Source organism: Phocoena sinus, chromosome 16 (genome assembly GCF_008692025.1).
Source record: "Phocoena sinus isolate mPhoSin1 chromosome 16, mPhoSin1.pri, whole genome shotgun sequence".
Taxonomy (NCBI): Eukaryota; Metazoa; Chordata; class Mammalia; order Artiodactyla; family Phocoenidae; genus Phocoena; species Phocoena sinus.
Window position 1 is genome coordinate 79,881,499 of NC_045778.1, and position 27,687 is coordinate 79,909,185.

General features: G+C 46.9%; 1 protein-coding gene and 1 non-coding gene across 2 annotated transcripts in view; one reads left to right on the plus strand and one right to left on the minus strand.

Moving 5' to 3' along the window:
* The window catches only part of DOCK1 (dedicator of cytokinesis 1), a 534,414-nt gene that overhangs the window by 32,553 nt on the left and 474,174 nt on the right, over positions 1-27,687 (plus strand). Inside the window, 2 exon segments of the mRNA XM_032607328.1 lie at positions 18,487-18,571; positions 26,014-26,054. Of these exon segments, the coding sequence (XP_032463219.1) occupies positions 18,487-18,571; positions 26,014-26,054 (126 nt within the window).
* Positions 16,534-16,606, minus strand: TRNAV-CAC. The gene has a single exon. It is a non-coding gene; the product is annotated as a tRNA-Val (tRNA).

Sequence of the window (27,687 nt, forward strand, 5' to 3'; positions counted from 1 at the left end):
TGCCTCCTGGGTCCTTGTCGCCTGAGGATGGGGGGGTGAGATGTTCCCTGGGCCCGGAGTCCTTGAGCATCTTCTCCAAACCCTGGTGTGGGTGCTTTGGGGCAACTCTACTTAACTCTATCATTATACTGCCAGTAAATAAAACTTGAGTTGCACAAACAGGCACCAGGCCAGACTGGCCTGTGGGTTAGGGTTGCTGACTCCTGATCTACGGAATGAGGAAATAAAATGCCTCAAGTGCTTTTCACTGTTGGTTATCAATACTCACTTCAAGTTTTATGTTGTGTTTCATTATCCTTGTTAAAATTTGTACTCGGGGTTGGTGGAGATCACATGGACACTTTTGAGAGGCTCTGGGGAGTGGTGGTTAGGGCTTTGCTTTCCTGACACTGCCGTTTCTAAGCTGTGGGACTGCAGACAAGTTACTTAACCCCTCTGGGTTTGTTTTAAAAAGTGAGCTCAGTTCGGGCTTCCCTGGTGGCGCAGTGGTTGGGAGTCTGCCTGCTAATGCAGGGAACACGGGTTCGAGCCCTGGTCTGGGAGGATCCCGCGTGCCGTGGAGCGACTGGGCCCGTGAGCCACAACTACTGAGCCTGCGTGTCTGGAGCCTGTGCCCTGCAGCGGGAGAGGCCGCGATAGTGGGAGGCCCGCGCACCGCGATGAAGAGTGGCACCCGCTTGCCATAACTAGAGAAAGCCCTCGCACAGAAATGAAGACCCAACACAGCAAAATAAATTAATTAATAAACTCCTATCCCCAACATCAAAAAAAAAAAATTGAGCTCAGTTCTCTCTCTCTCTCCTCCCCCTCCCTCCTTCTCCTCTCCTCTCCTCTCTCCTTCTCTCTCACTTCCTCTTGGCCCATGCTTGGACTTTCTCTTGCCTTGGGAACCTGTAGAGGTTAGAACTTCCTTGGTGACTCTTGGTCAGGAGTACTCCCGTTTCTAAGCTGGTACCTTAGAAGCAGAGCCTGAGGACAGGATTCTGGTCAAGTGGTTGAGTGAGGGTGCTCCCAGGAGAGGCCTGAAGGTCAACCGGGAAGCAGACAGGACAGGTGAAGAAACTCCCCGTGTGAAGAATACCGGGACCTGATCGTCCTGAGCCACCCGGCCTGGCCTTCTGTGTTCTAGTGTCAGCCTGTCACTGGTTGCGGTCAGCCTGGGTGGAACGTCCTAGGTGTTTTCCGGCAAGGTGCCCCGCAGAGGAGCAGGCAGCCTTTGGGAGGGGCGCCCTGCATCCTGAGCACTGATAGCCCCCACCTGCGTGGCCAGGGATGTGGTACCTGAGGTACCTGGGTCTCTGTAACCTCCCCTCCCCTCCCCTCCCTGACCCTGTGCCTCTGCCCGGTGTACATCCCGCCAGACTCCCGGGTGGGGACCACCTGGACACAGGTACACCTGTACTCTTGCACATGGTGCAGGGGAACCCACTGTGCTTCACGAGAAGGTGAGGCAGGAGCCCAGGTCCCTACACACGTATGTATTTGCTAAGGTTATTTTTATTTACAGATTTTAAAAAGCATACATTTTTTGCATGGGTTAGATTTAGAAGAGTGACAGATGCACACAAGGTGACAGTGGACGTTAGACAAGACATTCATTTACAAGCCCATCCCACGCAGCTGCCTAAAGGTGGTGCCATCAGGACTTCCCTGGCGGTCCAGTGGTAAAGAATCCTCCCTGCAATGCAGGGGACGCCGGTTTGACCCCTGGTTGGGGAACTAAGATCCCACATGCCATGGGGCAACTAAGCCTGCGCAGCCACAACTACTGAGCCCTAGCGCCTCAACTAGAGAGCCTGTGTGCCGCAACTACAGAGCCCACGTGCTCTGGAGCTCCCACATCACAACTAGAGAGAAGCCCATGCGCCGCGACCAAATATCCCGCCTGCCGCGACAAAGACCTGATGCAGCCAAAAAAAAAATAAAAAAATAAATAAGAGCACTTCAAATAAAAACGGGGTGCCGCCTATCGAAAAGTATAACTATCCAAAGAAAGATTGCAAGCGTTGACGCTAAGATTCTTATAATACTGGAAGGGAGGAAGAAGTGAAAGCATCCAGCATAACTCAGGATTTGAGTGGAAAATAGTTTGCCACAGATATGCTCCCTTCCTTGGAATAATTAAAACTCTTAAAAAAAGAGGAGGCTTGTAAGTCTATTTATCTAGGGTAGCACTGCTGCTTATTAAAGATGAAACGGTCTCCAACCTTCCCTAGCGTAAAAACTAAAAAATATATATATAAATTTTATATTTAGTATAGATTTATTATATCTAGTATTAAAAACTAAAAAGTGTGTATAAACTATATATACATGTTAAACCTTTCCTACCTGCCGCAGGATCAAGGATGATGCCCTGGAGACTGGGAGAGGGCCCTCCAGTACCAGAGATGGAGCAAGAAGGTTCCAGGGCCCGGGTCTGAGGGCCAGCACACTGGACCAGAGGCCCCGTTTCCCCGGAGTCTTAGCCTCTTAAGCAACCCGTGATCCCTGCATCCAGCTACGATTAACCCCAAACTTGCTGCCCCTGCAAGTGTATCAGCTCTTCTGGTCCTTTGATATTCCATCCTCTCCCTCACAAGGGACCGTTGCCCCTGTCCGCCGTCCTGAGGTGGAGGCTGTGTGCCTGTGTGGCTTGTGTCTCCGCACCTGGTCGTCAGAGCGGCTGAGGCATTGCTGGTGCTGGCGGGAAGCACACCCAGCCGGTGTGCTCGCCAGAACCCCTGACCCTCACCCAGGCCTCCCTCCCACATATGCCCTTCGGCCCTGACCCTTGTGCAGTCAACAACCTAGCAACTGCACAAGGCGGTCCTGAATAGGTAGGTGTGTGAGGAATGTTCCTATGATGGATGGGATCCATCCTTGCAAACCCCTCCTCTCCCCAGTCCATCGGTGCTCCCCTGTTTTACTTCAGAGGAGCAGGGCAGAACTGGGACACGGATGAATCTCTTTGTGTGATGAGAGCGTGGGGTATTGAATGTCTTTTTTGTGCAATAACCATAAATTCATGTTAGGAAAATGTAGCAGTTTGACAGATGCGGGAAGGATCTGGAGGGAAAAGTATTACTAGAGAATATTTCACCTAAAAAGGACTTGGTGACAAGGTTTGCTTGTGACAGTCTTCGTGTGATATTAGATGATACTTTGTGTGACTTTTGTTTTGACATCTCTCCGCCTGGTTTTATGAGAACTATTCGGGCAGCACCAGAGGGAGAGCAGCCAGGGAGGAAGAGCTGTGTCCGGTTGCCTGTGTGGGTGGTGCTCCTTTAGAATGTCACCCGGATGTTTTGTAGCAGCACGCACGCCAGCGTCTGACTCCTGGCTCCAAAACGCAGTGTTCCCCTCCTAGCTCTGTGCCTCTGCTTCTTTACCTGTGAAATGGGAATGGTAGTAGTAATACCTCCCTTGTCAAGTCTTGAGGTAACTGTATTAGGTCACCCTTGAGAGACTGTTCCATGGTCATGGTTGAATAGCTCTCATTACAGTTTTTGCTGGTTGTGTCGTTTGGAGACCTGGCTTCCCATCACAGGTCTATGGCAGGGTGTGTGTCAGTCACGGCTCCATTTTTGGCTGGAGGGACATTGTTTGAGATGCCGAGCTCTTCAGGGTGGACGAATCTTGTCTTGCTCGCCTTGTGGGTCTCCACCTGCCCCGTGGTGCTCACCTGGTACCTTGGGTGGTAAACATTCCTCGTTTGCTGGACGGGCTGATCGTCTTTGGGGTTCCAGTGAGTGCTTGCTTGCAGGGGGAGCCTAGGCAGGTGTGACACGGGGAGGAAGTTTCTCCTCTAGACTAGGGTTCTGTTCGTGGGATTAATGACTTTGTTATTTCATGATGTCTCAACAGCACTCTGGAGTAAGGGATGTGGGGCCTCTGATGCTGTCCCCGATTGTCCCTGTCCCTTTGAAGCACAGCGCGGCCGGCTATAGAGCAGGCGCTCCCCAGCCCTTGTTTGTGAGGCGGCAGCATAGTTGCTCTTTGTTTGAACAGCCAGGGAGGGCGTTCTCCCAGCCAGAGGTCACACGATGCCCGTGGTGGTCCGTTACGCAGCACACCCTCCTTCCCAGTTCTTTGCTCAGAGCCTTATACGAAGAAATGGGGACGCAGTTAGTACCGACATCTTAGTGTGGGGTGAAGTGAGGAAGTACGTGGAGTCTTTTTAAAATTAATTAATTAATATATTTATTTTTGGCTGCGTTGGGTCTTCGTTGCGGTGCGCGGGCTTCTCATTGCGGTGGCTTCTCTTGTTGCGGAGCACGGGCTCTAGGCGCGCGGGGTTCAGTAGTTGTGGCTCGCAGGCTCCAGTAGTTGCGGCTCGCGGGCTCTAGAGCGCAGGCTCAGCAGTTGTGGCGCACGGGCTTAGTTGCTCCACGGCATGTGGGATCTTCCCGGACCAGGGTTCGAACCCGTGTCCCCTGCATCAGCAGGCGGATTCTTAACTACTGCACCACGAGGGAGGTCCAGCATGTGGAGTCTTAAATGGAGTGTCTGGTGTTAGTAAGTGCAGAGTGAAACTTAGCTATGGTGGTCGCCATGATGGTGGTGGAGGTCGTGCTGGTGGTATTGTTGGTGGTGCTGGAGTGTTGGTGTCGGTATTGTTAGTGGTGATGATCGTGGTGCTGGTGAGCCCCCATCTTTCTCACTGGAAGCCTTTGCGGCAATGCCCTCATGGGAGCAGTGTGCTAGAATATACCTCATTTGCAGTTGGGATTTTTCCTGGGAAACTGCTTTGGTGGAGGAAATATTTTGGGGTTGGTAGGTGTTGTCGTTTCTCAGGGGTCAGGCGTGGCATTATCTAGAGCCTGCTGTGGTGAGTGACAGGGAACAACAGGGAATTGCAGGGAAATGAGTGTTTTCTGATGTCAGATGTGATGGAGCTGTAAAAGTTAAAAATGAAACAAGTAGAAATGGTGGGGAGATGTTCAGTTTTTTGTTCAGTGCATTATAAGAAAATACTGAGTGGATCCTGTCTGCTGAGCGTGGTGGCGGACACACTGTGGCGTGCGTATCCTGGGGTGGATTCTCTCCTGTCTTCCCTTTATCTTCTGCTTTTGTCCAGCAACTCTATAAGCAAGCAAATAGGTTTTTATAGCCTCTTGCTAAGTATTGCTCATCTCTGGCTAAGTATTTCTACCGTGGTGCAAAAGCAATTTTATTATGTGAGGCAGTATTTTTGTAGTCAATTGAAATGACTATTAAAATATAACATCGCAGTCAGGGTCGCAGGAGCTCTGCTGGAGAGGCACTGCCTTTGCGAAATGGGGCAGCTTCGTCCTGGAAGAAGAACCCTCCTTGGGAGTCAGAGCCAGACCCATAGGCCCGAAACCTGTGCAGTGACACAAGACCTTGCACTTACTTCTTCTTCTTTCTTTTTAAAAAAAATTATGGTAAAAAGGTGCATACCGTAAAACTGATGAATTTAGCCATTTTTAGGGGTCAGTTTAGTGGCATTAAGTACATCCACGCTGCTGTGCAGCCATCATCCCCATCCATCTCCAGAGCTTTTCCATCCGCCCAGGCTGAAACTCTGTACCCATTGAGCGCTGTACCCTGCTCCCCAGCCCCTGGAACCACCTACTGTCTCTGTGAGTTTGACTACCCCGGGAACACGCCTATAAGTGGGATCACACAATGTTTGTCCTTTTGTGACTGGTTTATTTCACTTAGCATAATGTCCTCAGGGGTCATCCATGTTGTCTCCTGTGTCAGAATTCCCTTCCTTTTTGAGGCTGAATCATATTCCGTTGTACGGACGGACCACATTTTGCTTATCTGCTCGTCCATTGATGGGCACTTGGGCTTCTTGCACCTCTTGGCTATCGTGAATACTGCTGCTATGAACATGGCGATACAAATACCTGTTCAAGTCCCTGCTTTCAGTTCTTCTGGATATATTCCCAGAAGTGGAATTGCTGGGTCAGGTGTTAATCACGTATTTAATTTTTCAAGGGACCACAAAACTTTTCCACTGCACCATTTTATATTCCCACCAGCAGTGCACAGGGGGCCCAGTCTCTCCTTACCAACACTTGCCTTTTTTTTTTTTTAAGATAATAGCCATCCTAATTGTCTTAAAATTTTTAATCATTTTTGAATAAGGGACTTCACACTTTTCTTTGCATTGGGCTCTGAAAATTATGTAGTCAGTTCTGCTGGGAAGGCACCCTGCCTCGGCCTTGCTGGGTGTCCTGTGGGCTTACAGCCACGTTCAAGAGCATGAAGAGACGTCTGGCCAGGTGTGGGCTTAGCAACCTGATGGGGAGGACAGAGGCTCGTGCCATCTGGGCCTAAAGCAGCTCCTGGCAGGCATGTCTGGGGCAGAGGAGAGCTCTGAGCAGTGAATGGGCGGGCAGGGGAGACCCTCCCCTTGTGCACTGGTTTGTTTACCGCCTCGTCTTCGATCTGCAGTCCTGTCTGCGGGTCCACGTCACATAAGGTCTGTGAGCACGTGCTGGGGTCTGCTTTGTGAAAGGCAGCCCACCTGCAAACACCCCCTCAGTGAACATGCTGCCTTCTCCCCATCTGTGCACTGCCAGTGGAGGGCAAATTGGTCGAGAGATTAAGGGAAGATTGGTCTTGTGTCCTTAGGGGACTTGAGCCTCACACTTGATGGCTTCGGCTGGAGCAGGGCCTTTGCATCAGATTCATCTACACACCTGAGAAGACAGACACGAGAGGCAGGGGGCCCAGGTCTGGCCAAGTCAGGACCCTCAGCTCCCTCCTTGAAGGCAGTGCTGGGACGGACACTCTCCACTCAGGCCTCTTCTTCTCGACGAGGTTCACACAAGGGTGACCGCTGAGGGGCTGGGTTGCCGGGCAGCATCTTTTCCACACCCAGAGCCGAGAGAGACCTGCTCAGTCTTGCTGCCCCTCACAGCCCGTCCAGGGCGTGTGGTTCGCTAATGGGCCTCAGTGTGCAGGTGCCCTGGGCAGGATCATTGGCATCATTTGCCCAAGTGAAACTATGCTTATTCTGAGCGTGTGGTCAGACCTCCAGGACACGCCTCCCGGGTGCGGCTGTTAGAACGGAGGTGTTGGAAGCTGTCTCTGCCGGCTAAGACCCCAGTCTGGTCCTTAGTTTCTAATGCAAACGAAGCTGCAGTGTTTTCCAACGGATTTGGGATTCAAGTAGTAGTTTTGCTGCCTTGAAAACCTGTGTTGATTTGTTAAATGATTCACTCAATCAACATCGCTGTCACTCTGGGCGCCAGGCAGTGTGAAGTGAGGATGCAGTGATGGAACTGATGGAGGGGCGGGTGTGGCAGGAGTTGGAGAGCAGAGAGGTGAAGGGGTAAACCGTCCTGTGGTGTTTTAGAAGAACTCCTCATGGAATGGGAAGCCAGAGGAGGGGGCCCTTCTTCGGGCTCCCCGTGACAAGCATTTATTGGATACCTGTTAAGTGATACGTGCTTCCTGCAGTGAGCAGCAAATGGGCGCTTCGTCAGGGTGGGCAGAGGGCACTGTTGAGCTCCTGTGAGGGTGCTTCTCACCCAGTAACGCCCTCATTGGGTGAGAAGTGATGGGGAAACTTTCCTTACGTGTGATGGGTGAAGTGGAGGGCCAAGCCAGGTGAAGAGGGGGAAGAAAGGGCGTTCCAGACAGAAGTAGGCTTTGGGACAGAGACCTGGGGTGGGGTGAGGGCTGTGGTGACTGTGGTACGGTGACCTGGGAACCCCTCTGCTTACATTTGCACAATGGGAAAGGCTTCCCCCAGGTTGACTGCTAGCTTTATTTGTGATATTATTATTTTTGGCCATGAAGAAAAACAAATTAGCCTTCTGGAATGTTCCTTTTGTCTTTCCCCTTTATTCATCACTGCTAATATTAGATTTGAAAAAACAAGAGGAGAAGGCATGGCCTCATTCTGCAAAACCAATCAAAGCTTAAGCCTGCTAAGAGGAATTGGGGCTTGTGTCAAAGAGACCTTATCGTTGAGAATCACAGGTAAACAGGACTACGCTCAATTCTCTCACTCCTCTCCTTGTTTATGGTGTGTCCCCGGTGGAGGGGACCTGGCTCATTTCTGTCTCCCCAGGCCCCCAGGCCTGTGTGTGTTTTCACTGTGCCCTTTAGGTAGAACCAGTTTGACCAGTGGGCGGAAGTTGCAAGTCCTGGCCAGGTCTGTAGCAGAGACATAAGACGTGCGTTGGAGGGCTCCAAGCTCCTGTCTTCCCCATGGGGAACCTCGCTAGACCAGCCCCTGGTTGTCCAGTGCCCTGGGCTCACATCCCACGTGGCTGGTGGGTCTGCAGTGCCGTCTGCAGGGAGCCTCATGTGTTTGCCCAGCCCTGTGGGGTTGAGGTCACTGTAAAGGTCTCCACGGCTGGGGTGGGAGTGGGTGGTGGAGGGGGCATGGGTGGGTAAGAGCCGGGTTGTTTCACTGGCATATATTTTCCCAAATTGCAGTAACCTTTCTGCCTGAAGAAGGATGATTAAAAGAGTTTAGATCTCTCCCCCATCTCTCCTCTGCATCTCTTTGCCGCTGAGCAAAATGAAATGCAAAAAGAGATAATATTCAGGTCAGCTAAATCTTTTCTGATTTGTGGGTGGATTTGCAAAGACCATCGATAATGAAGTCAGTGGTCTTCTCCCCTGGCACTGACGTTATGAAAGACAAAAGGTGTGAAAGGTGGACCATTTTCGTGTCACGGAAAAGCAATAAAGCCCAGACTCATCCACGACCAGTATATTTCCTAAGAAACCTGCGTATTTGGGGCACTGCGACCCTTTGGACCAGATAGAAATGAGATCGTTTCTGCCTCGTTGTGGATAAGGCTTCAATGATACTTTATTCTAAAGAAAGGTATTAAAATATCTTTGAATTGTGTCTGTCAGTTCAGTGAGAATTTGACAGAAGACTCTTTTATGTATTTCTTTTCACTGTCTTATCTTGGCCATCCCTCACACCTGTTTCCATACAAAAGGCAAAAAGAAATAATGAATAACCAAAGACGGTTCCTGTATCTTGCTATGCCCCTGCACCATTTCTTTAATTATTTGCATGAGTTCGGTGCTTCTAATATCCAACATTGCATGAAATCTTTGCCGCAGGGAATTTATTGGCAGAGAAAACAATCTCTCCATTCCTAGGAAAGAAAGAGATGACCCCCAGAGAAGTAACTTTGTGACTTTGAAAGTGGTACCCTTTTCAGAAATGTGGGTATTCTGTCAGAGCCACACTCATGCATGCAGCTGGAGGGGTTTTCTGACCATTGAGCCCATCACCTCTAGTTTTCCTCTATTTCTCCTTCTAGTTTGAACCTGATGTTTGAACCAGGTAAGGGAAGCTGCTACACCCACTGGGGAGTTTATGTATGTGCACAGCTCACAGAAATGGGGGATGCTGGGTCCACTGGGAATTTTCCTCATCTACTTTAGCAATCTTTCTTTTTATCCATTGCATCCTTTTTTATTATTATGGTGAAGTAGACATAGCATAAATTGACCATTTTGGGTGTACGGTTCTGTGGCATTAAGCTCATTCACATTGTTGTGCAGCCATCACCCCTTCCATCTTCAGAGCTTTTGTCATCTTCCGCAACTGAAACTCCCCCACCCCTTCACACACTAACCCCCATTGCCGTCCTCCTCAGCCTTGGCAACCACCATCCTACCTTCGGTCTCTATGAATTTTAAGAATTCTAGGCACATCATGCAAGAAGAATTATAGAATATCTGGTCTTCTGTGTGTGGCTTACTTCACTTAGCATAGTGTCTTCGAGGTATCCTGTGTCAGCATTTCCCTCCTTTTTAAGACTGAATAATATTCCGTCGTACGTATAGACCACATTTGATCTGTTGGTGGACTCTCGGGTTGTTTCCACATTTTGGCCATTGTGAATAATGCTGCTGTGAACATGGCCGTACAAATATCTGTTTCAGGTCCCTGCTTTCACTTCTTTTGGCTATATACCCAGAAGTGTAATTGCTGGATCATATGGTAATTCTAAGTTTAACGTTTTGAGGAAACATTAAACTGTTTTCCACAGTGGCTGTACCGTTTTACATTCCCACCAGCAATATTATAAAGTTTCCAATTTTTCCACATCTTGGCCAATACTTTTTCTTTTCTATTAAAAAAAAAATGCCATCCTAGTGAATGTGCAGTGATACCTCGTAGTTTTAAAAAATTGATTTATTTACTTTATTTATTTTTGGCTGCGTTGGGTCTTCGTTGCTATCTCGTAGTTTTTGATTTTGACTAGTGATGTTGAGCATTTTTTCATGTGCTTATTGGCCATTGTGTATCTTCTTTGGGAGAAAACGTCGATTCAAGACCTTTGTCCATTTTTGAGTTACGTTGTTTTTTATTATCGAATTGTAGGAGTTCCTTATATATTTTGGTTATCAATTCTTTATCAGATACAGGATTTGTAAATATTTTCTCCCATTCTGTGGGTTGCTTTTTCATTCTTTTGATAGTTTCCTTTGGATGCAAAAAAGGTTTTAATTTTGATGAAGTCCACATCTATTTTTTGTCATTGTTGTTGCTGCCAGTGCTTTTGGTGTCATAGCCAAGAAATTTCTGCCTAATCCAGTGCCATGAAGTTTCTCTCGTGTGTTTTCTTCTAAGAGCTTTGCAGTTTTATTCCTTTTATGTTTACGTCTTCTATCCATTTTGAGTTACTTTTTGTGAATGATTCTTCATTCTTTTGCATACAGATACCAAGTCTTTTCCAACACCCCATTTGTTGAAAAGATTATCTTTTCTCCAGGTCCTGGCACCCATGTCAGAATAATTTAACCATGTATGTGAGAGTTTATTTCTGGGCTCTTTATTCTATCCCGTTAGTCTGTATGTCTGTATATGCCGCACAGTTTTGATTACCAGAGCTTTGTAGTATGTGTTGAAATCAGGAAGTGTGAGGCCTCCAACTTTGTTCATTTTCAATATTGTTTTGACTATTTGGGGTCCTGTGGGATGGATTTTTCTATTTCTGCAAAAATGTCATTGGGATTTTTTTTTTTTTTTTAAATGGGCGAGTGCTCGCTCTAGAGAAGGGTTTCTTTTATTTATTTATTTTTTGGCCACACCTTGTGGCATGTGGGATCTTAGCTCCCTGACCAGGGATCGAACCCATGCTCCCTTTAGTGGAAGCTTGGAGTCTTAACCACTGGACCACCAGGGAAGTCCCTGTCATTGGGATTTTAATAGGAATTGCGTTGAATCTGTAGATCTCTTTGGGTAGCATTGACATCTTAACAATATTAACTCTTCCAGTCCATGAACGTGAGATGAATTTCCACGTATTTGTATCTTTTAATTTCTTTCTGCATTGGTCTGTTGTTTTCAGTATGCAAGTCTTTGACCTCCTTAGTTAAGTTTGTTCCTAAGTATTTTACTTTTTATTTGTTTTATCTTTAAAAAATATTAGAGACAACACTTGTAGCAGCATCCTTAGGACCAGGCTCTAAGGATCTTCCTTCCCTTCCCTTCCCTATCCTGTTCCTTTTCCTTGCTTCCATCCACGTTAGAGTTCCTGCTGTGTGCCAGGTACTGTTAGGTGCTGGGCAAAAGTAAGGCTGATGGTGAAAGCAGTGCTGAGGGTCACCATGGCTCAGGCCTCTGGGAGGCTCTAACTCTGCCTGAGTCGCCTGCCCCCAAATCAGAGAAGTGGAAGGACTGGGCTGTGGGTCATAGAAGCTGGTAATTGAGTGGGTGCCAGTCTCTTTTTTACAATAAAATTTAGGAAGCCCAGCCCCTAGCTCTGATGTAGGGTGGGAGCTGCCCCCTGCCCAGAGTCAAGTTCAAAGGTTGTACGTAAGTGTTTTCTGATTCTTTCTACACTGTTTTTCCTGAATGGGTCCGATATGTGAAAAGGTTGTTCCTTAGAGACCAGGCTGCGGGGTGACTTTACTCCCTGGGGCTGCATTGTGCTCAGCTTATCTCTGCAGCACCAGCCCACTGCTGGACCAGAGCAGACGCCAAATAGAGGCTTGGGAAGCGCTGTATGTCTGTGCTTGGCATGGACTAGATAAACATGTGTTGGGCTTGTGAAACTCAAGGAGAGCAAGACAGACAGCCCCTCAGAAGCAGGCCCTGTGGGGGGCACAGCCAGGGTCCATGCTCCGTCCCCTTAAGGACAGGGTCTGCATTTTCCCCAGCCCTGCGAAGATGCCTGCTGTTGAACACTTCTTCCCCACTGATGGCAAGACAAAGGGAATGAGATCACAGAGCCGTTAATTTTCACAAATTGACTTTCTAAAAGAATTAATTAACTTTTAAATTGCTACTTGAAATCCTGAAATCATGTTTCAGGGGGACAGTGTGTGGAATAGGGAGAGAAGCTGGGAGCTGAGCAGATTTTGAGAAGTGATGTGTGGTCAAGCCCATGCCTTTGGTGCATTAAGGAGGCTTTGAACCCACGCGCCGATGGTGGATTATCTCATTAGATGGAAGAAACCCAAAGCAGAGCTGGGAAAGCTAATATTGTGTCTCTCGTTCTTATTGATTGAATAAGTCTCGGGCTCCTGGATCTGTCTGCAGAGGTCAAGATCATTTTGAAAAGGAACACATGATACAGTGTTTGCTTTCACTCTGTTGCAAACCTCACAAGAAGGAATACTTTGTGGTCTGGTTAAATGCAGTGAATTTTTGTTGAATGCCTGCAAGGTATGGTGTTAGCTACTGTGGAAAATCCAGTGATTAACAAACGTTTACTTTCCCCAAGGAGTTGGGTCTGGAGGAAGAGACAGATATAGATAAGTAACCCTCCAAGGCCCTGCGGTGTCACAGAGCTCATAGGAAAGTTGGGAAGCAAGCAGTTAATTCAGGTGTGTGTGTACCATTTTTTGGTCCGGGGGAAGATGCCAGAGTTCAGTAAGGATCTGGAAAAGGATGTGAAGTTAAAGGCAGCCCTTGTAGACAAGTGGGGTCTTCAGAGGGAGTGGGGGGAGGGGCATTCCTAGTGGCAGGAGCAGCTTGTGATAGGCCTGGGGTGGGGGGAAGGGGAGCTGAAGGAGGGGGAGTGGGGGGCGGAGACGAGATCGGAAAGGTGGACCGAAGTCAGATCCCACAGGGCTTTGAATGCTGGGCTGGAGAATGAGCCATTATTCAGGAAGCCAAGAGAAGCCACGTAGTGTTTTGGAGTAAGATTTAAGGAAGGTAACTGTGGTGATGGAGAGAAGATTTTATATAGGAAAGCAGCTGAAGTATTATTTTTCATCTCAATGAGAGATGGTGAAGGCTTGGGTCAGGAAGAGTGGTGTGGTGTTGACAGTCTGGAAGGGACACCCCAGGGTCCCAGGGCTGCTGTCATTTGCTGTGCCTCCTTGAGCAAGTCATGACTCCTCTGGAGGCCTCTGTGTTTTCATCTGTTAAATGGGCTGAGGGACTGTAGTGTCCCCCCCCCCACCCCTCAATGTCAGAGTAGTCAAGTAGGTTTTTTTGTTTTTCCCTGAATAGGAGTTACATTTCATTGAATTCTTTTTCTGCACCGATTGGGATGATCATATGCTTTTTTATCATTTACTCTGTTGAAGTGGTGAATTACATTAATCTGTTTTCTGGATGTTAAGCCAACCTTGCATTTCTGGAATTACCTCAATTTGGGTTCTTCTGTGTAAGGAATGAGAAATCCATTACCATGATGTTGTAGACCCTGGTGGACTTCAGGAGTGCACAGGCACATTTGCCTGTCAGGGATCCAGGCTGGATGTTGTGATTTGTGGGAAGCCATCAGGAGGGCAACGTGAGGCCCAGAGAGGGCGAAGTTTGAGGAAGAGACCCTGCAGGGCTTTGGCATTCTGGCCTCTCATCCAGACTGGCCCCTGGCCCTGTATAGCCCCTCCACTGGCTGCTCGTGTATGGGCCGACTCTGAGCTGCTATAAACCCTGATGAGGGAAGTGGGAAAAATTTTATCTTCACCTCCTAGGACTGTCGTGAGTGTTGAATTAGCTGAACATGTGAAGCTTTTAGCCCACTGGCTAGCCCAGGGAATATACTCAGTAAATGTCAGCCACTGTCATTACCAGCATCACCATCACCCTCACCACCACCACCACCATCATCTTCGTCTGTAGTATCGTCACCGTCAGTGTTATTAATAACCTTGGTGTAAATGGAAGCCCTCCTGTATGACTTACGAGCCACACTTCTTTCCTTACGTTCCTGGGCAGCCGTTTTTAGGGTGACCGGAGGCTGAGCAGAGGAGATGACTTTGGCTTTTCTCTGATGCATCTAAGCTGTGTGAAGCACAGACCAGAGTGTTTATTTTTTATTTTGGGAAAAAACGATCCATGTGCTTCCTTACTCTGTGCTGCTGCCGGCTCTGCCAGAAAAAAGCTACCCCCTGCCCCCCCCCCCCCCCAACACGCCATCCTGGGAAAGAAGCTCCCATTTCACTTTTCACATGAATAACACATCAAGCTTGTATGCTGGACTCTGCGGTCCAGGATTGAGAAATTCATGTTGAAGGTGCATTTATACCCAGTGACGCCGTTTCAAGCCAGGCTATTAAGAAAGGTAAATGGCTTTGAGGGGCAGGAATCGATGAAGGGTTCACCCACCAGCCAGAGGGAGGTGAAGGCTGCTCTCTCCAAAGATGTGAATGAAGGCGCGATGACCATGTTCTCTTGAAGAGGTGTTCCCACATCTTAACAGACCAGAGAGATAAAGAAGACAAACTGCAGAAAGGCCGCCATCTCTGTGATTCTGTCAAGTAAAGACATTTTTAAAGCCAGATGCCATCTGTCATCGTCATCCTTTGTAAAGGAGAAGACGCCTCTGGTCTTTCTCGTCTCTGCTTTCACCCCCCCACCCCCAAAAAGGGGCAGCTTCGAAAGGTCCCATGATCAGAATAAGGCATAGCCTTTTACATTGAATACTTTGGGGCTTATTTAAGAAAAATTCACTGCATTGTTCTCATTTTTCTATCACCCAAGAATCGGGGAACCTCAGCCTCAGACTTGTTCAGATGCTTGCAACCCTGCTCAGCAGTGAATAAATCAACCACAAAATACCACTTTTAAATTGTTTTCCACATTCCTTCCTGCATATGTTTCCTATTGCTGCCATAACAAACTACAAACTTAGGGGTTTAAAACAACACAAATTTATAATCTTACAGTTCTGGACGTCAGAAGTCCTGAAGTCAGCGTTTCGGCAGGGCTCTGTTCCTTCTGGAGGCTCTTGGGGAGAGTCCTTTCCTTGCCTATTCCCGTTTCTAGAGGCTGCCAATACTCCTTGGCGTGTGGCCCCTTCCTTGCTTCCGTGGTCACATCTCTGGCTGACTCTGACACTCCTGTTGTCTCTTGTGGAACCTTGTGATTACATTGGACCCACCTGGATAACCCGGGATTAGCACCCCCATGTCAAGATCTTTAACCCAATCACGTCTGCACTGGCCCCCTTTGCTGTGTAAGGGAGCATCCTCACAGGTTCTGGGATTTGGATGTGAACGTCTCTGTGGGCCATTTTTCTATCTGCCACACTTCCTCCTCCCTCCCACTTCCTTGTCCAATAATTTGTACAGTTGAGTCTTTTAATTTGCATTTAAATGTGGGATCCTTAAGGCTGGGGGCTGGGCAGCCATTGTTGTGGTCCAGGCTCTGCTGTGTCATTTGGGGCCAAGGGCATAAAAACCCTCGGAGGCTCCCTTTCCCTTCATCTGTGAAATCATGGGTCTTCAAAGCCTCATTTCATAGTTAAATTTGAAATGTCTCTTTTCTTGTATGAGATTTTCACAACTGCTTTTCTCTGCCTGCTTCAGAGATGGAGGGGCCACCACTTAAAGGTTTTTGCGTGTATGCCTTACAAATTCGCATGGACCTGAATGTATATACGGTGGACTTGTCCATTTTATTTTATTTGTATTGTTTTTGATGTGTTTATTTTTTCCACATCTGTAATAGAACAGGCATGCTGGCAAGGATGCTGTTAAGAGCGATGATAGATGCATTTATGGTTCCTGAAGGCTTTGGAAGTGCTGGTGCTGGGCTGGGAGAGGCTGGCATATGTTTTGAGCTTTCTTTATCTAATGCTATTATTTCTTGTTAGAGATTCACCATAAAATGCTAAATAAACTTAATAACTACTAATAACCATTTATGTCAGTTGAGGACATTTAAATTTTATGAGTATGGGTGAAAATATAGGAAGATAACTGTGAAAATAGAATTTTCTATGTGTATATGGTTATTGATGTTTTATTTTATTTTTTTAACATCTTTATTGGAGTATAATTGCTTTACAATGGTGTGTTAGTTTCTGCTGTATAACAAAGTGAATCAACTATACATAAACATATATCCCCATATCTCCTCCCTCTTGTGTCTCCCTCCCACCCTCCGTATCCCACCCCTCTAGGTGGACACAAAGCACCTTTGCGAACATGTGATAGTCTGCTAAGTCTTTGTGGCAGTAAAAACAAAATACCCTCAAACACAATAAGAGCTTTTACAATTTACTAAGCGTTCGCTGCAGGCAACACATTGCATCAAATTAACAGATCCATTTCTCTTTTTTTTTAATTTGGCTGCGCCGGGTCTTGGTTGCAACATGCGGGATCTTAGTTGCGGCATGTGGAATCTAGTTCCCTGACCAGGGATCGAACCCGGGCCCCCTGCATTGTGAGTGCAGAGTCTTAACCACTGGACCACCAGGGAAGTCCCAGCATTATTTTCTTTAAGACACAGAGTACACACACCATCCTATGAGGTACATATCGGTCTCCTTATTATACAGATGGGGAAGCTGAAGATGCGGAAGGTAGGGTGTTTGCTGGAGGTCACCCAGGTCTCCCTGGGGAGAGGTGGTACCCTGCCCACTCTGTCTGCTTCCAGAGACCGCAAATGTAGCTTGGTTATGGAGCTGGCAACAGGAAGTGTGCTGTGTTGCCGGGTATTTTTGTAGAAGGGGTTTGAACATGCTTGGACTTGGCTCTCTGGAAGAGGTGACACGGGTGGGAAGACCCCTTTGGCAGGGGAGGAATAAGGAGTGCCACACAGGTGTGACTTCTTTCTTTCAAGGAGAAGCAGTGACAGGGGCCAGGAGTGTGTGGTTGGAAGGAGGGCCAGGCAGTCAGTCAGATGATGGAGGCCCCCCATGCTTGCTGGAGAAGTTTGCACATGATGTGACCAGGGAGAACTCCAGAAATGGACACAGTAATGGTGCCTGTAAAAGACAGCCTAGTCCAACAAGGTGTTCAGGATGGACGGATGAGAGTTTGATCCTGATTGATGAAAGGTTTACGATGAATTTTGCCTCAAGTCTGACGTCTTTTTAGGGAGAATCCACTAGGAAGGAAAAACATCACTGTATTTATTTATTTTTATTGAGAGTAAGCTAATTGAATATTTGGGAGTCATAAGCAGTGTGATTGTTGCCTTTATCTCCATGCTTGAGCAAAAGTACGACCTGAATTTAATGGAATGACTTTTACGTTCTTAGCTAGGAGGAACAGAACTGCTTTTTAAAAAAAAATTATGTATTAATTTATTATTTATTTATTTTTGACTGCGCCGGGTCTTAGTTGCAGCATGCGGAATCTTTGTTGCGGCATGCAGACTTCTTAGTTGTGGCATGCAAACTCTTAGTTGCCGGCATGTAGGATCTAGTTCCCCGACCAGGGATCGGACCCCGGCCCCCTGCAGTGGGAGCGTGGAGTCTTGCCCATTGGACCACCAGGGAAGTCCCAGGGATTTCAGACGTTTGTTGCATATTGTCAGTTTGAAGGATTGCTTCCTAATATTAGACGTATTTTTTTGCCTGTTTGATTGCTTAATAGCAGTATTGGCTATGTAGTAATTTAAAGAATCAGCTTGATTTTCAAAAAATATTCAGTCCATGTGTCATTGATTTACAGATAGGAAAAAGTCATCTAATGGAAAAAGTCTGTTAATGGAAACATAAGATAGTATATGAAGTGATAATTGAAATGTTGTTGACAAGAGCTTTAGTTTTCTTTCTGTTATAAACGTTATTCCACCATAAAAAGAAATGAGGTTCTGATACATGGTACGATGTGCGTACACCTTGAAAACATTATGCTAAGTGGAAGAAGCAGACACAAGAGGATAATACTGTATGATTAACGGGGTGGCTGGAGTGGTCAGATTCATAGAGACAGAAGGTGAGTTACAGGTTATCAGGGGCTGGCGGAGGGAGTGATAGGGAGTGATTGCTTCATGGTTATGGGGTTTCTGTTTGGAGTGATGAAAAAGTTCTGGAACTTGATGGTGGTGATGGGAGAGCAACGCTGTGAATGTAACTAACATCACTGAATTGTACACTTAAAAATAGTTAAAAAGGCAAATTTCACATCATACGTATTTTACCACAATAAACCACTTGTGGTTTTCTGGCGTTATGAGTAGTTATGAATTTCTTCTTCTTAAACTGAGGACCCTTGAAAAAAAGCCTCCTTTTGTGGGTATCAGAGAGGATGATCCAGGCAAAGACTGAATACTTCAATCTTAAAAATGGCAGAAACAATCCAGCATAGTTACCTTTACTAATATCTTCTTACCTCTTTTTCCTCCGAACAGCTTTTTATAACTATGATGCCAGGGGAGCGGATGAACTTTCTTTACAAATAGGAGACACCGTGCACATCCTGGAAACGTATGAAGGTGCGTATTTATTTTGGTGTCTTTCTGTTTGTAGTTTTGTGCAGTTAGTACATTTTTCAGTGCGTCATGGGCAAAGCATTACCCTGTTAGGAAAGCGTGTATGGTTGGTTTTCTTGCATGATAGGTGCTGTGTCGGGAAAGGGCAGTGGTGAGGTTATCTGTTATTTAAATCAGTTTTTTTTTTTTTTTTTTTTAAATTTAAGGTGAACTTAAAACTAAATTGCTAAACTTTTAACCTCTCAAGTTTTCTGTTGAAATAGTTGTTTTATTGTTAAGAAAAAAAACCCCATTGTTTCCTTTTTGGCAAATGTATGTCCATCTTGACTGTTAATAACTGACCACTTGGAAAACATTTTTAAATACATTTAAGATATTTTAGTGTTAGGCTCATTGTTTTGAGGTGTTTTATGTGAATGGTGAGACTTTTTATGCTCTCACGTAGATTTGTTAACAGCTTCCTGAGAGGAACCAAAATTGTCATTTCTTATTTCCTTTTTAAAAAATCTGTGACCCCATTTTCTGAATGGTGAACAGAGATTGTCACAGCTTTGTGGGATGTGGTCCAGTAAAGCAATTGTTGTAATCATCCAATAAATATACTGTCGGTGACAGTGGTTTCCTGATGTCCTTGGGTTTTCAGACAGTTGGTTTTCATATTTAGGGTTTTGCAAAGCATTAGAACGGGACACCTTTCGTTTTATGCTGTGGTTTATCGTTGCACAGAAAAGGAGCAATAACGGGCTTGAGTTTTAGACTCCTCACATGTGTGAGAGGAGTGTTGGTGGCTTTGTTTCTTGTTCAAAGGGGGTGACTTCCATATAACATAGGAAAAAAGAGAACTGATTAAAATTGATAATTCCAACAGCAAAATTGCTTTCAGATTGGGTTTAGCCAGACCCTTCCAAGTAGGAGGTTGGGTGACAGGGAGAGGAAATTGCACACATCCCGTAGTAATCACAAATTGATCTTCAGACTCGGTCTTTGGAATCCTCTCTGCACGCGAGTGACGCAGCGTTCAGCTTCTGTGCACCAGGCAAGCTGCAGCTTGCTCCCGTGTTCCTGGAGAAGCGCAAACCCATTAAAATACCCATGTCCACGTCCATGTCCATGTCCCTCACTTCCCCATCTGACTCATGCTGGCTTGGAATTCCATTCCATTTGCACCTTTTACCCTAAGAAATGTCCTACTGGGGGGAAAAAAAAATCAGCTTTTGTGTCATATGCCTGGAAGCAGATGTAATACTGCAAAAACGGTCTTTATGTGAATGAGTAGCTGTAATGGGCACCTTCTGCCTGGTTTCAGTTTTTACAGTTGACAGTTGGATTGCCTTATCTGCTCCCGGTATATATATGGCCAGTGGCTGAGAGGAAATAGAGAAATTAACTAGAGGTTAAGGATCAAAAGCTCTCATCTCAGACACTTTTCAGATCTGAAGGAAGAGTGCTCTTACATCTTTTTTTATTTCTGCCCCCTGTCAGTTGCATTTGAAATCCTGGTTAATAAACACTGGGCAATGACGTCATTCCTGAATAGATAACAATTTCCTGTGCAGCCCGGGGTAGCAGGGGCTGCGACTTCTTGTTTTTCGCTTTGTAAGAAGAATGCACTCTTTAAACAGGGGAATCCTTGGGTGAGTCGATGATCCCTGTACATTTAACTAAAAAAAATAATTGGTGGCAGGCATTTGACTGTTTGGCCAGCATCGTGATAAAGGATTCTTCGGTGAGGACTTAGTTTCCGGGCTCATCAGTCTTCTAAGTCCTGATAAAAATATTCCAGTCTTTGTAAAGACCCTGTAACGTAAAACGACTTCCCCTTCTTTAACTGCTGTCTTTTTTGGTTTTAGTCAGAATCCGATCAGAGAAATGCATTTGGGGAAGTAGTTTTGATTTTGGGAAACTTGGTGACTTTATCATCATCAAATAACAATGGAATAATTGTTTTTCTGCTCTTTCCTCTTGTTCTGTTTAAATTTTATGGATTATATTAGTGTTTGGCATTCTCTTCTTCTTTTCTCCTCACCCCTTCCACTTTTCCCCTAAGAAAATTTATTTATGGTTGTCACATTTAACTTTCCCTTTCTATGTGATCCTGTTCAGGGTAGGGTACTACTGGGATTGCTCCGGAGAATATAATTTCTAGATGATTATTCCTTATATTAAGGTTCAAAGAACACGTTTACCTGCAAGTTACGGTTAATTTTTCTGTCTCAGGCTCATGGAGGCTTGGAGCACAGAACAAAGAAAAGAACTTTTCCGGTCACCAGGGAGGTGGACTGAGCTTTGAGGGGTCATTCGGGGTATGCCTCTGCCTTTAAGCAGTGTCCAGGGTCAACCAGACAGGAGAGGTGAGCCCAGGTCACCGATGTTGATTAAGTGACTCTCCAGCCAAGGAGATGCCAGTCCTGTCACCTGCTCATTTCCAGAAGGATCTCCACGGGCTGGATGCTGTGCCTGTGTGAGAGGACAGCATTGCACCCAGATTAGGAAGGCATTCTTTTGATGAAACCACAACACTGGAACTTAATTTATTCAAAATTTTCAAAGTGATAATGATCTATTTTCTTCCAAAATGCACCTTAATTCCTTTTCCTGCCACCAGCATCTGTCAACTGAAGGTCTTGAGAGGACTGCCTCTGGGTTTCTTGGGGCGACTGTAACAAAGTACCACACAGTGGGGAGTTTAAACAACAGAAATGTGTTCCCTCACAGTTCTGGAGGCTATAAGTCCAAGGTCAAGGTGTCGGCAGGGTTGGTTGCTTCTCAGGGCTGAGAGGGGTAAGCTGTTCCACGGTCTCCCCAAGCTCTGGTGGTTTGCTGACATCGCTGGCATTCCTTGCCTTGTAGATGCAACGCCCTAGATTCTGCCTGTGTGATCACATGGCGTCCTCCCTGCGCTTGACTTTGACTGTCTATTCCTCCTTTTTATAAGGACACTGTATTGGATTAGGTCCACTGTAATGACCTCATCTTAACTTGATTATCTGCCAAGACCCTATTTCTAGATAAGGGTACACCCACAGGTGGAGGGAGTTAGGACTTCAACATCTGTTTGGGGTGGGCAGAACACAGTTCAACCCACAACAAACAGGAAAAAGTAGTCATGTTGGTAAGGCTCTCATTTCACAGAAGACCACCAGGCCCTCCAGTGCAGCCTCCACCCAGCAGGCATCCTTTGCACCTTGTCCCAGGTGACTGGCCACCTGGCCCCAGCCTAGTGGAAGAGCACCGCAGCTGTGCTTCTCATCCTGTGTTGCTTCCAGAACCTCCATCCTCTGGGCTGGGTCTGCGCCCTGCCACCGGCCCGGGTGCCTGCAAAATATTGTACCCAGGACAGCTCCAGAACGCCCAGTGTGCACGCAGATGCTGTCCATTAGGGCGTGGTTTGGTCAGATCCGGCCTTTGGCTGTCTTGTAGTTCAGTACTCAGAGCAGGACACAGTACACCTGACACAGGTGACTGTGCTGTCCATCCAGGCAGGTACTTGTGAGGTGAGCAGGACCCAGGACCTTAGTGATCTAGTTTCCTCCTGTCCTACCTGAGCCCCAGCCTTTTATTTTTTAATATTTATAATTTATTTACTCATTTGGTTGCGCCGGCTCCTTAGTTGCGGCATGTGTGTGGGATCTAGTTCCCTGACCAGGGATCGAACCTGGTCCCCCTGCACTGGGAGCGCGGAGTCTTATCCACTGCGCCACCAGGGAAGTCCCCCCAGCCTTCTTCTCACACGTGTCCTAGCTTTGCTGCCGGTGGCTTCTCAGATGCTTGGTGAGCGCCCCTCTGCACCTGTGCTCTGCCGGGCCTCCCTCCTCCTTCCTCCATCTGACTAGCCATCCTTGAAGTCTCTGCCTAAGCACACCTCCCTGGGCAGAAGCTCCCTTCCGACTCCCTTGCGCCTGCTTTGTTCTGCCTGGTCCTGTCCTCAGCTGGTTCCAGCCCTGGACTTGAGTGTGTGTGCTCCTGTCCTGTTGGGAACGCTCCAGTGTACCCACTGACCTGGCTGCCGTTTTCCTGGGCTGGACGGGGCCCTCCCTGAGTTTCAGGACTACGTCTGACCTATACTTGCCGTTGGGGGGCGGGTGTCTCTTGTTTGGAGCAGGTTGGTTGAGCCCTGCCTGGGAGGAGTGAATCAGCCTGTTAATTCAGTGAGCCACGCACCTTTCTGCTCCTATAGCTGCATTCCCACTGGCCTGCCCCTCCAAAGCAGCAGCCACTCATCATCCTTCTAGGTCCCCCCACTTCCCTGCATGAAGCCTCTGCAGGGATGTCCTCTCTCCTTCATGCTCAAATCTCTGCCCTTGGTGGTGGTTTGAGCCCTGCTTGTCGTAGGGGAATCTTCTGGTGTGTGAGCCCTTGGAGGGCAGAAATTGGGTCTAATCTATTGACATTTCTACATTTGCTCTGCCTAGTGTGGCCTCTGGCACATAGTCTGGGTTCTCAGTTGGTGGAAGGAATAACAGACACAGAAATTCTTGGGAAGGGAAAGCCTAGGTGTTCCTTTTGCTTAGGAAGAGGCCATTAAAAAAGAAACCACCGTCTGTTACCATAAAGTAAAATCAAAGGACCCCTTATCTTTTTATCCTGGTAGCTCAACTCTTTCTTCTCTTCCTTCTTCTGGAAAACCCTTCTGCTGTGTTTGAAGTGAATTTTTCTCTTGGCCTGTACTGGTTGGTGTGTGTATATATATATGTGTGTGTGTATATATATATATATATATATATATATATATATATATAAATATTTTTAATAGCTCTTTATTGGAGTATAATTACTTCACAAAACCGTGTTAGTTTCTGTTGCACAACAAAGTGAATCAGCCATCTGCATACACACGTCCCCATATCCCCTCCCTCTCGAGCTTCCCTCCCATCCTCCCTGTCCCACCCCTCTAGGTCATGTATATAAATGTGGTTGTAGCTCTCATTCTGTTTCCTTCTTTTAAAAAAATTATTTATTTTTGGCTGCGTTGGGTCTTCGTTGCTGCGCGCGGGCTTTCTCTAGTTGTGGCGAGTAGGGGCTACTCTTTGTTGCGGTGCGCGGGCTTCTCATTGCGGTGGCTCCTCTTATGGGGCACAGGCTCTAGGTGCACGGGCTTCGGTAGTTGTGGCACGTGGGCTCAGTATTTGTGGCTTGTGGGCTCTAGAGCGCAGGCTCAGTAGTTGTGGCGCACGGGCTCAGTATTTGTGGCTTGCGGGCTCTAGAGTAGTTGTGGCGCACGGGCTTAGCTGCTCCGCAGTCCGTGAGATCCCCCTGGACCAGGGCTTGAACCTGTGTCCCCTGCATTGGCAGGCGGATTCTTAACCGCTGCGCCACCGGGGGAGACCCTCATTCTGTTTCTCACCTTCTTACTCAGCACTGTGCTCCAAGACGCAGTCCTGTTGTGTGTATATATTTAGTCCGTGGCCCTCACTGCTCTGTGTGCACCTGCATGTTTTGCTAACCACCCTCCAGTTCTGGGCGCTCATTCTGCCCCCGTAGATCACGCTGCCATGGGCCTCCTGTGTCTGCCGCGCTGCGTGTGGATGGGTATGTGGGATGTCTTCGGGGTGCACGGCTGCTCGCGGGGTGTGGGGTTATATACTCTGGATAAGTAGGGTCGCGCTCACACTGGCTGTGTGGCCCCCTCCCTATGATAACCGTGCAGTAACATTATGTTTTACATTTTGATTTATCTGATTATAAGTGTGAGCATCTCTTCATTCATGTGTAAGTCTCTTAGGTTCCTTCTTCTATACATTGTTTATAAACGTTGCTTATTTATTTTATTTTATTTTTTTTTTTTCGTTGCTTATTTTTGACTTGGTTTCTGTCTTCTTCTTGCCACGTTGAAGTATTTCCTTAGATGTTCTAGGACATTCATCCCATGTCAGTTTCAGAAGAGAAAGGGCCAAGTAATACTGAAAATACGGGAAGGATAAAATAACAGGATAGCGGACAGTCCGTTACATTGAATACAGCCTTTTGAACTTTTTCCATTTCACTGTCTGTGAACATGGCCCTGGGTGGATGCTGATTCTGGCCTTGGCAGGTAGAAACCCGCGAAGGAGACAGTGCGTGGCTCTCAGGAGGTACTCCTCCAAACGTGCAGGGAAATCTAGGCATTTTGTGTCTGCGGTGCCCCCTAGTCAATCTGTGCAGTTCCCTTGTCAGGAAATGAAATGGGTTCATTGGTTGTATCCAGGTCTTAGCAAATCCTTTGCGAGGCTCCTAGCAATTTCCAGCTTCTTTTCTGAATGCTCAGAAAGCATCTCTTCATAGTGCCGGGAGGATCTTAACCCCGTCACTTTCTGGTTCCTCTCCACCTCTGGTTGTTAAATTATTGCTCTGTTAGAGGTGTGTGATCATTGGTGCAATATAAGCCCGTTTTCAATTTCTGGGCACCTTCATTCATGTATCCCAGGTTTCCGAGGTTTGACTATTTCATACTGTATAAAAACCCAATACTTGGATGTTCTCTGGGAGTTGACTCGACTGGCACTTTCCAAGTATCTCCGTCCTTTTGCTCCTGGGGGGCTGAGTTGGAATTTGTCCGAGCTTCTGATTTCCTTTTCTGGAGTGAGGTGGCCTAAAGCAGCTTCAGAGTGTTTGGGATAAGGAAACATCCACCGGACGTCCTGCCGTGGTGTAGTTGTTGGGAGGTGGGTGACCGGCCGTGGTCCCCTGGGCACTGGCAGGGACGATTTCTGCCCTCAGTTGAAGTGGAGGGGACAAGGGAGTGGTCCAGTCCAGTCCGGCACTGAATGTCTCTTCCATTTGGCATTTAATTCCTGCCGGCAGTGCTAGCACGTCTGTCTGTCTGCTCTGTTTGCTTGTCCTCCCCACATGAGGGAATGGGAACTTGAATCTAGGCCAGACCCCAAGGGGGTAGGCGGACCCATATTCCTGGGCCCGGTGCTTCCTGCTGGGGGTCCAGCCTTTGCCACAGAAGCACTTTGTGCGATCGTGGCTGCTCCAGGGCAAAGCCACCCTCCATCCCTTAGAGGGAGGAAGTCGGCTCTCAATAGGATTTCTGTTTTGCAGCAGCTCTTGATGATCTGAGGATGCTGGTATGTGCACTTGGCAGTGACCCCGCTCCATCTGGCGGAGGAACAGATACGAAAATGCGCACTCCAGGAGCCTGCCTAGGGCCGGATGGTCAAAAGGACCACTCCTCCTCCTGGAACCGTGCTTCCTCAGTTCTCATTGGCGCCTTCAAGGCCGCGTGCGGCAGGTGAAGGAGCTGGAGGTCTGTGTGAAGAGGCCCCTGGCCAGGCTTCAAGCGTGGTTTTAAGATGCTGTTTAGGAGACCCCATAGCATCTCTCCAAAGCCTTAGGATTACTGAGTTCTGTTACGGGCTGACTTCCCTGGTTCTGCAAACAATGAGTTCTTGACAGCGGGAAGGTGCTGTTAGGACGCTGTGATGTCTCCTTGTACTAACTGTTTCGCTTTTGTGTTTGTTTAGGGTGGTACAGAGGTTACACCTTAAGGAAAAAGTCTAAGAAGGTAAGTCCTTGTTATTAAACACAGTGCGTGTCCCTTCATAAATCACAATAGGCGAGGAAGTAAATGCTGTCTCATGGTGCCTAAGAGTTGTCCTTATATATCTCTTTCTCTGAATTAAAAAAATACATGGGTTGAAATATGGGCTACCCTGAATTGTTTTCTTTAAAAAATTTTTTTAATTAAAAAAAATTTATTTTATTAATTGAAGTCTAATTGATTATCAATGTTGTGTTAGTTTCAGGTGTACAGCAAAGTGGTTCAGTTATACATATACATATATCCATTTTTTTCAGATTCTTCTCCCATACAGGTTGTTACAAAATATTGAGTAGAGTTCCCTGTGCTATACAGTAGGTCCTTGTTAGTTATCTATTCTATATATAGTAGTGTGTATATGTTAACCCCAAACTTCTAATTTATCACTTCCCTTCCTGAATTGTTTTCTTCTGAACAACATATGTACGTAGAAATTGCAATTTCATTTCTGTGAGTGAATGGCTGGGCTGTGGCGTGATATTGACCTGCTGTCATGAGAGGTGGACTCTTCTTTTCCTGGTAGAATTCTGCATCCTGTTTAAGCACAGGATGTATAAGAGAATGATCTGGGTATAATGACTTGAGAAGAAAGTACTGCTCACTATTTTCAATCTTGCATTATCCTTGATGATAAATTAGCAGATTTGCAGCGCTCACGCTTGCTTTTTCCCCTCTCACTTATAACTATTTTTATACTGCTTACGTCGCTGGCAAAAGAAAGAGGTTCTGCCTTCCAGGGCAGTTTGCATGCGTGGTTGTTTGAATTTCTGAAGCTAAGATGTGCAGTTACATTGTGGTGGACAGTCCCGTACACAGTTCTGTTGTGGCTTTTCCGTTCTCAGCTTCACAAAATCTAATGACGCCTCTTCCATTTCATTCTATGATTCTGAAGTACTGTCCATTCTAAGCTGTGGTTTGGCTGTCCACGTTACCTTATAAAATCTCATTATACTTGACAGATGGTTCATTTTATTTCTGTTTCTTAGCTTGGCCTCTCATTATCTAGTTACCGGGCTGGGCTCCTCTTGTGGTCCGGAGCCTGTAGCTAAGGCTGCTGGAGTCCAGCTGTGCAAGCACAGGGCCTTCTTCATCTGCTTTCCCCAGACGCCCTGCTCTCAGGCTGTGCCGGACAGGTGGGAGCTGTCCATCCTCTGGTCTCAGTCACCTCGGAGGCCTCCAGGCTGAGCTTCGCGGCAGCCTTTCTCTGGCATAGTCTGTCCTAATGTGAGAGATGCTGTTAGGGATACCTGGTGAGCCAGATCTGCAAATGGGAGCCAGGACCTCCCACCTCCGCCCTGCCGAGCTCAGACTGGGCTATGAGTCTCTACACATCCAATGACCTGGAGCCTTGAGCTTTGAACAAGGTAGATTGCAACCAGGTGGCTGGTGGAATAGATTTCTCCAGGGAAAGTTCTATTTTCACATTGATTATCTCTTCCATAATTTGGGATTAGCAGGTGCAAGCTATTACATATAAGATGGATAAACTACAAGGTCCTATTGTATAACACAGGGAACTATATTCAATATCTTGTGATAAACCATCATGGAAAAGAATATGAAAAAGAATGTGTGTGTGTATGTGTGTGTGTGTGTG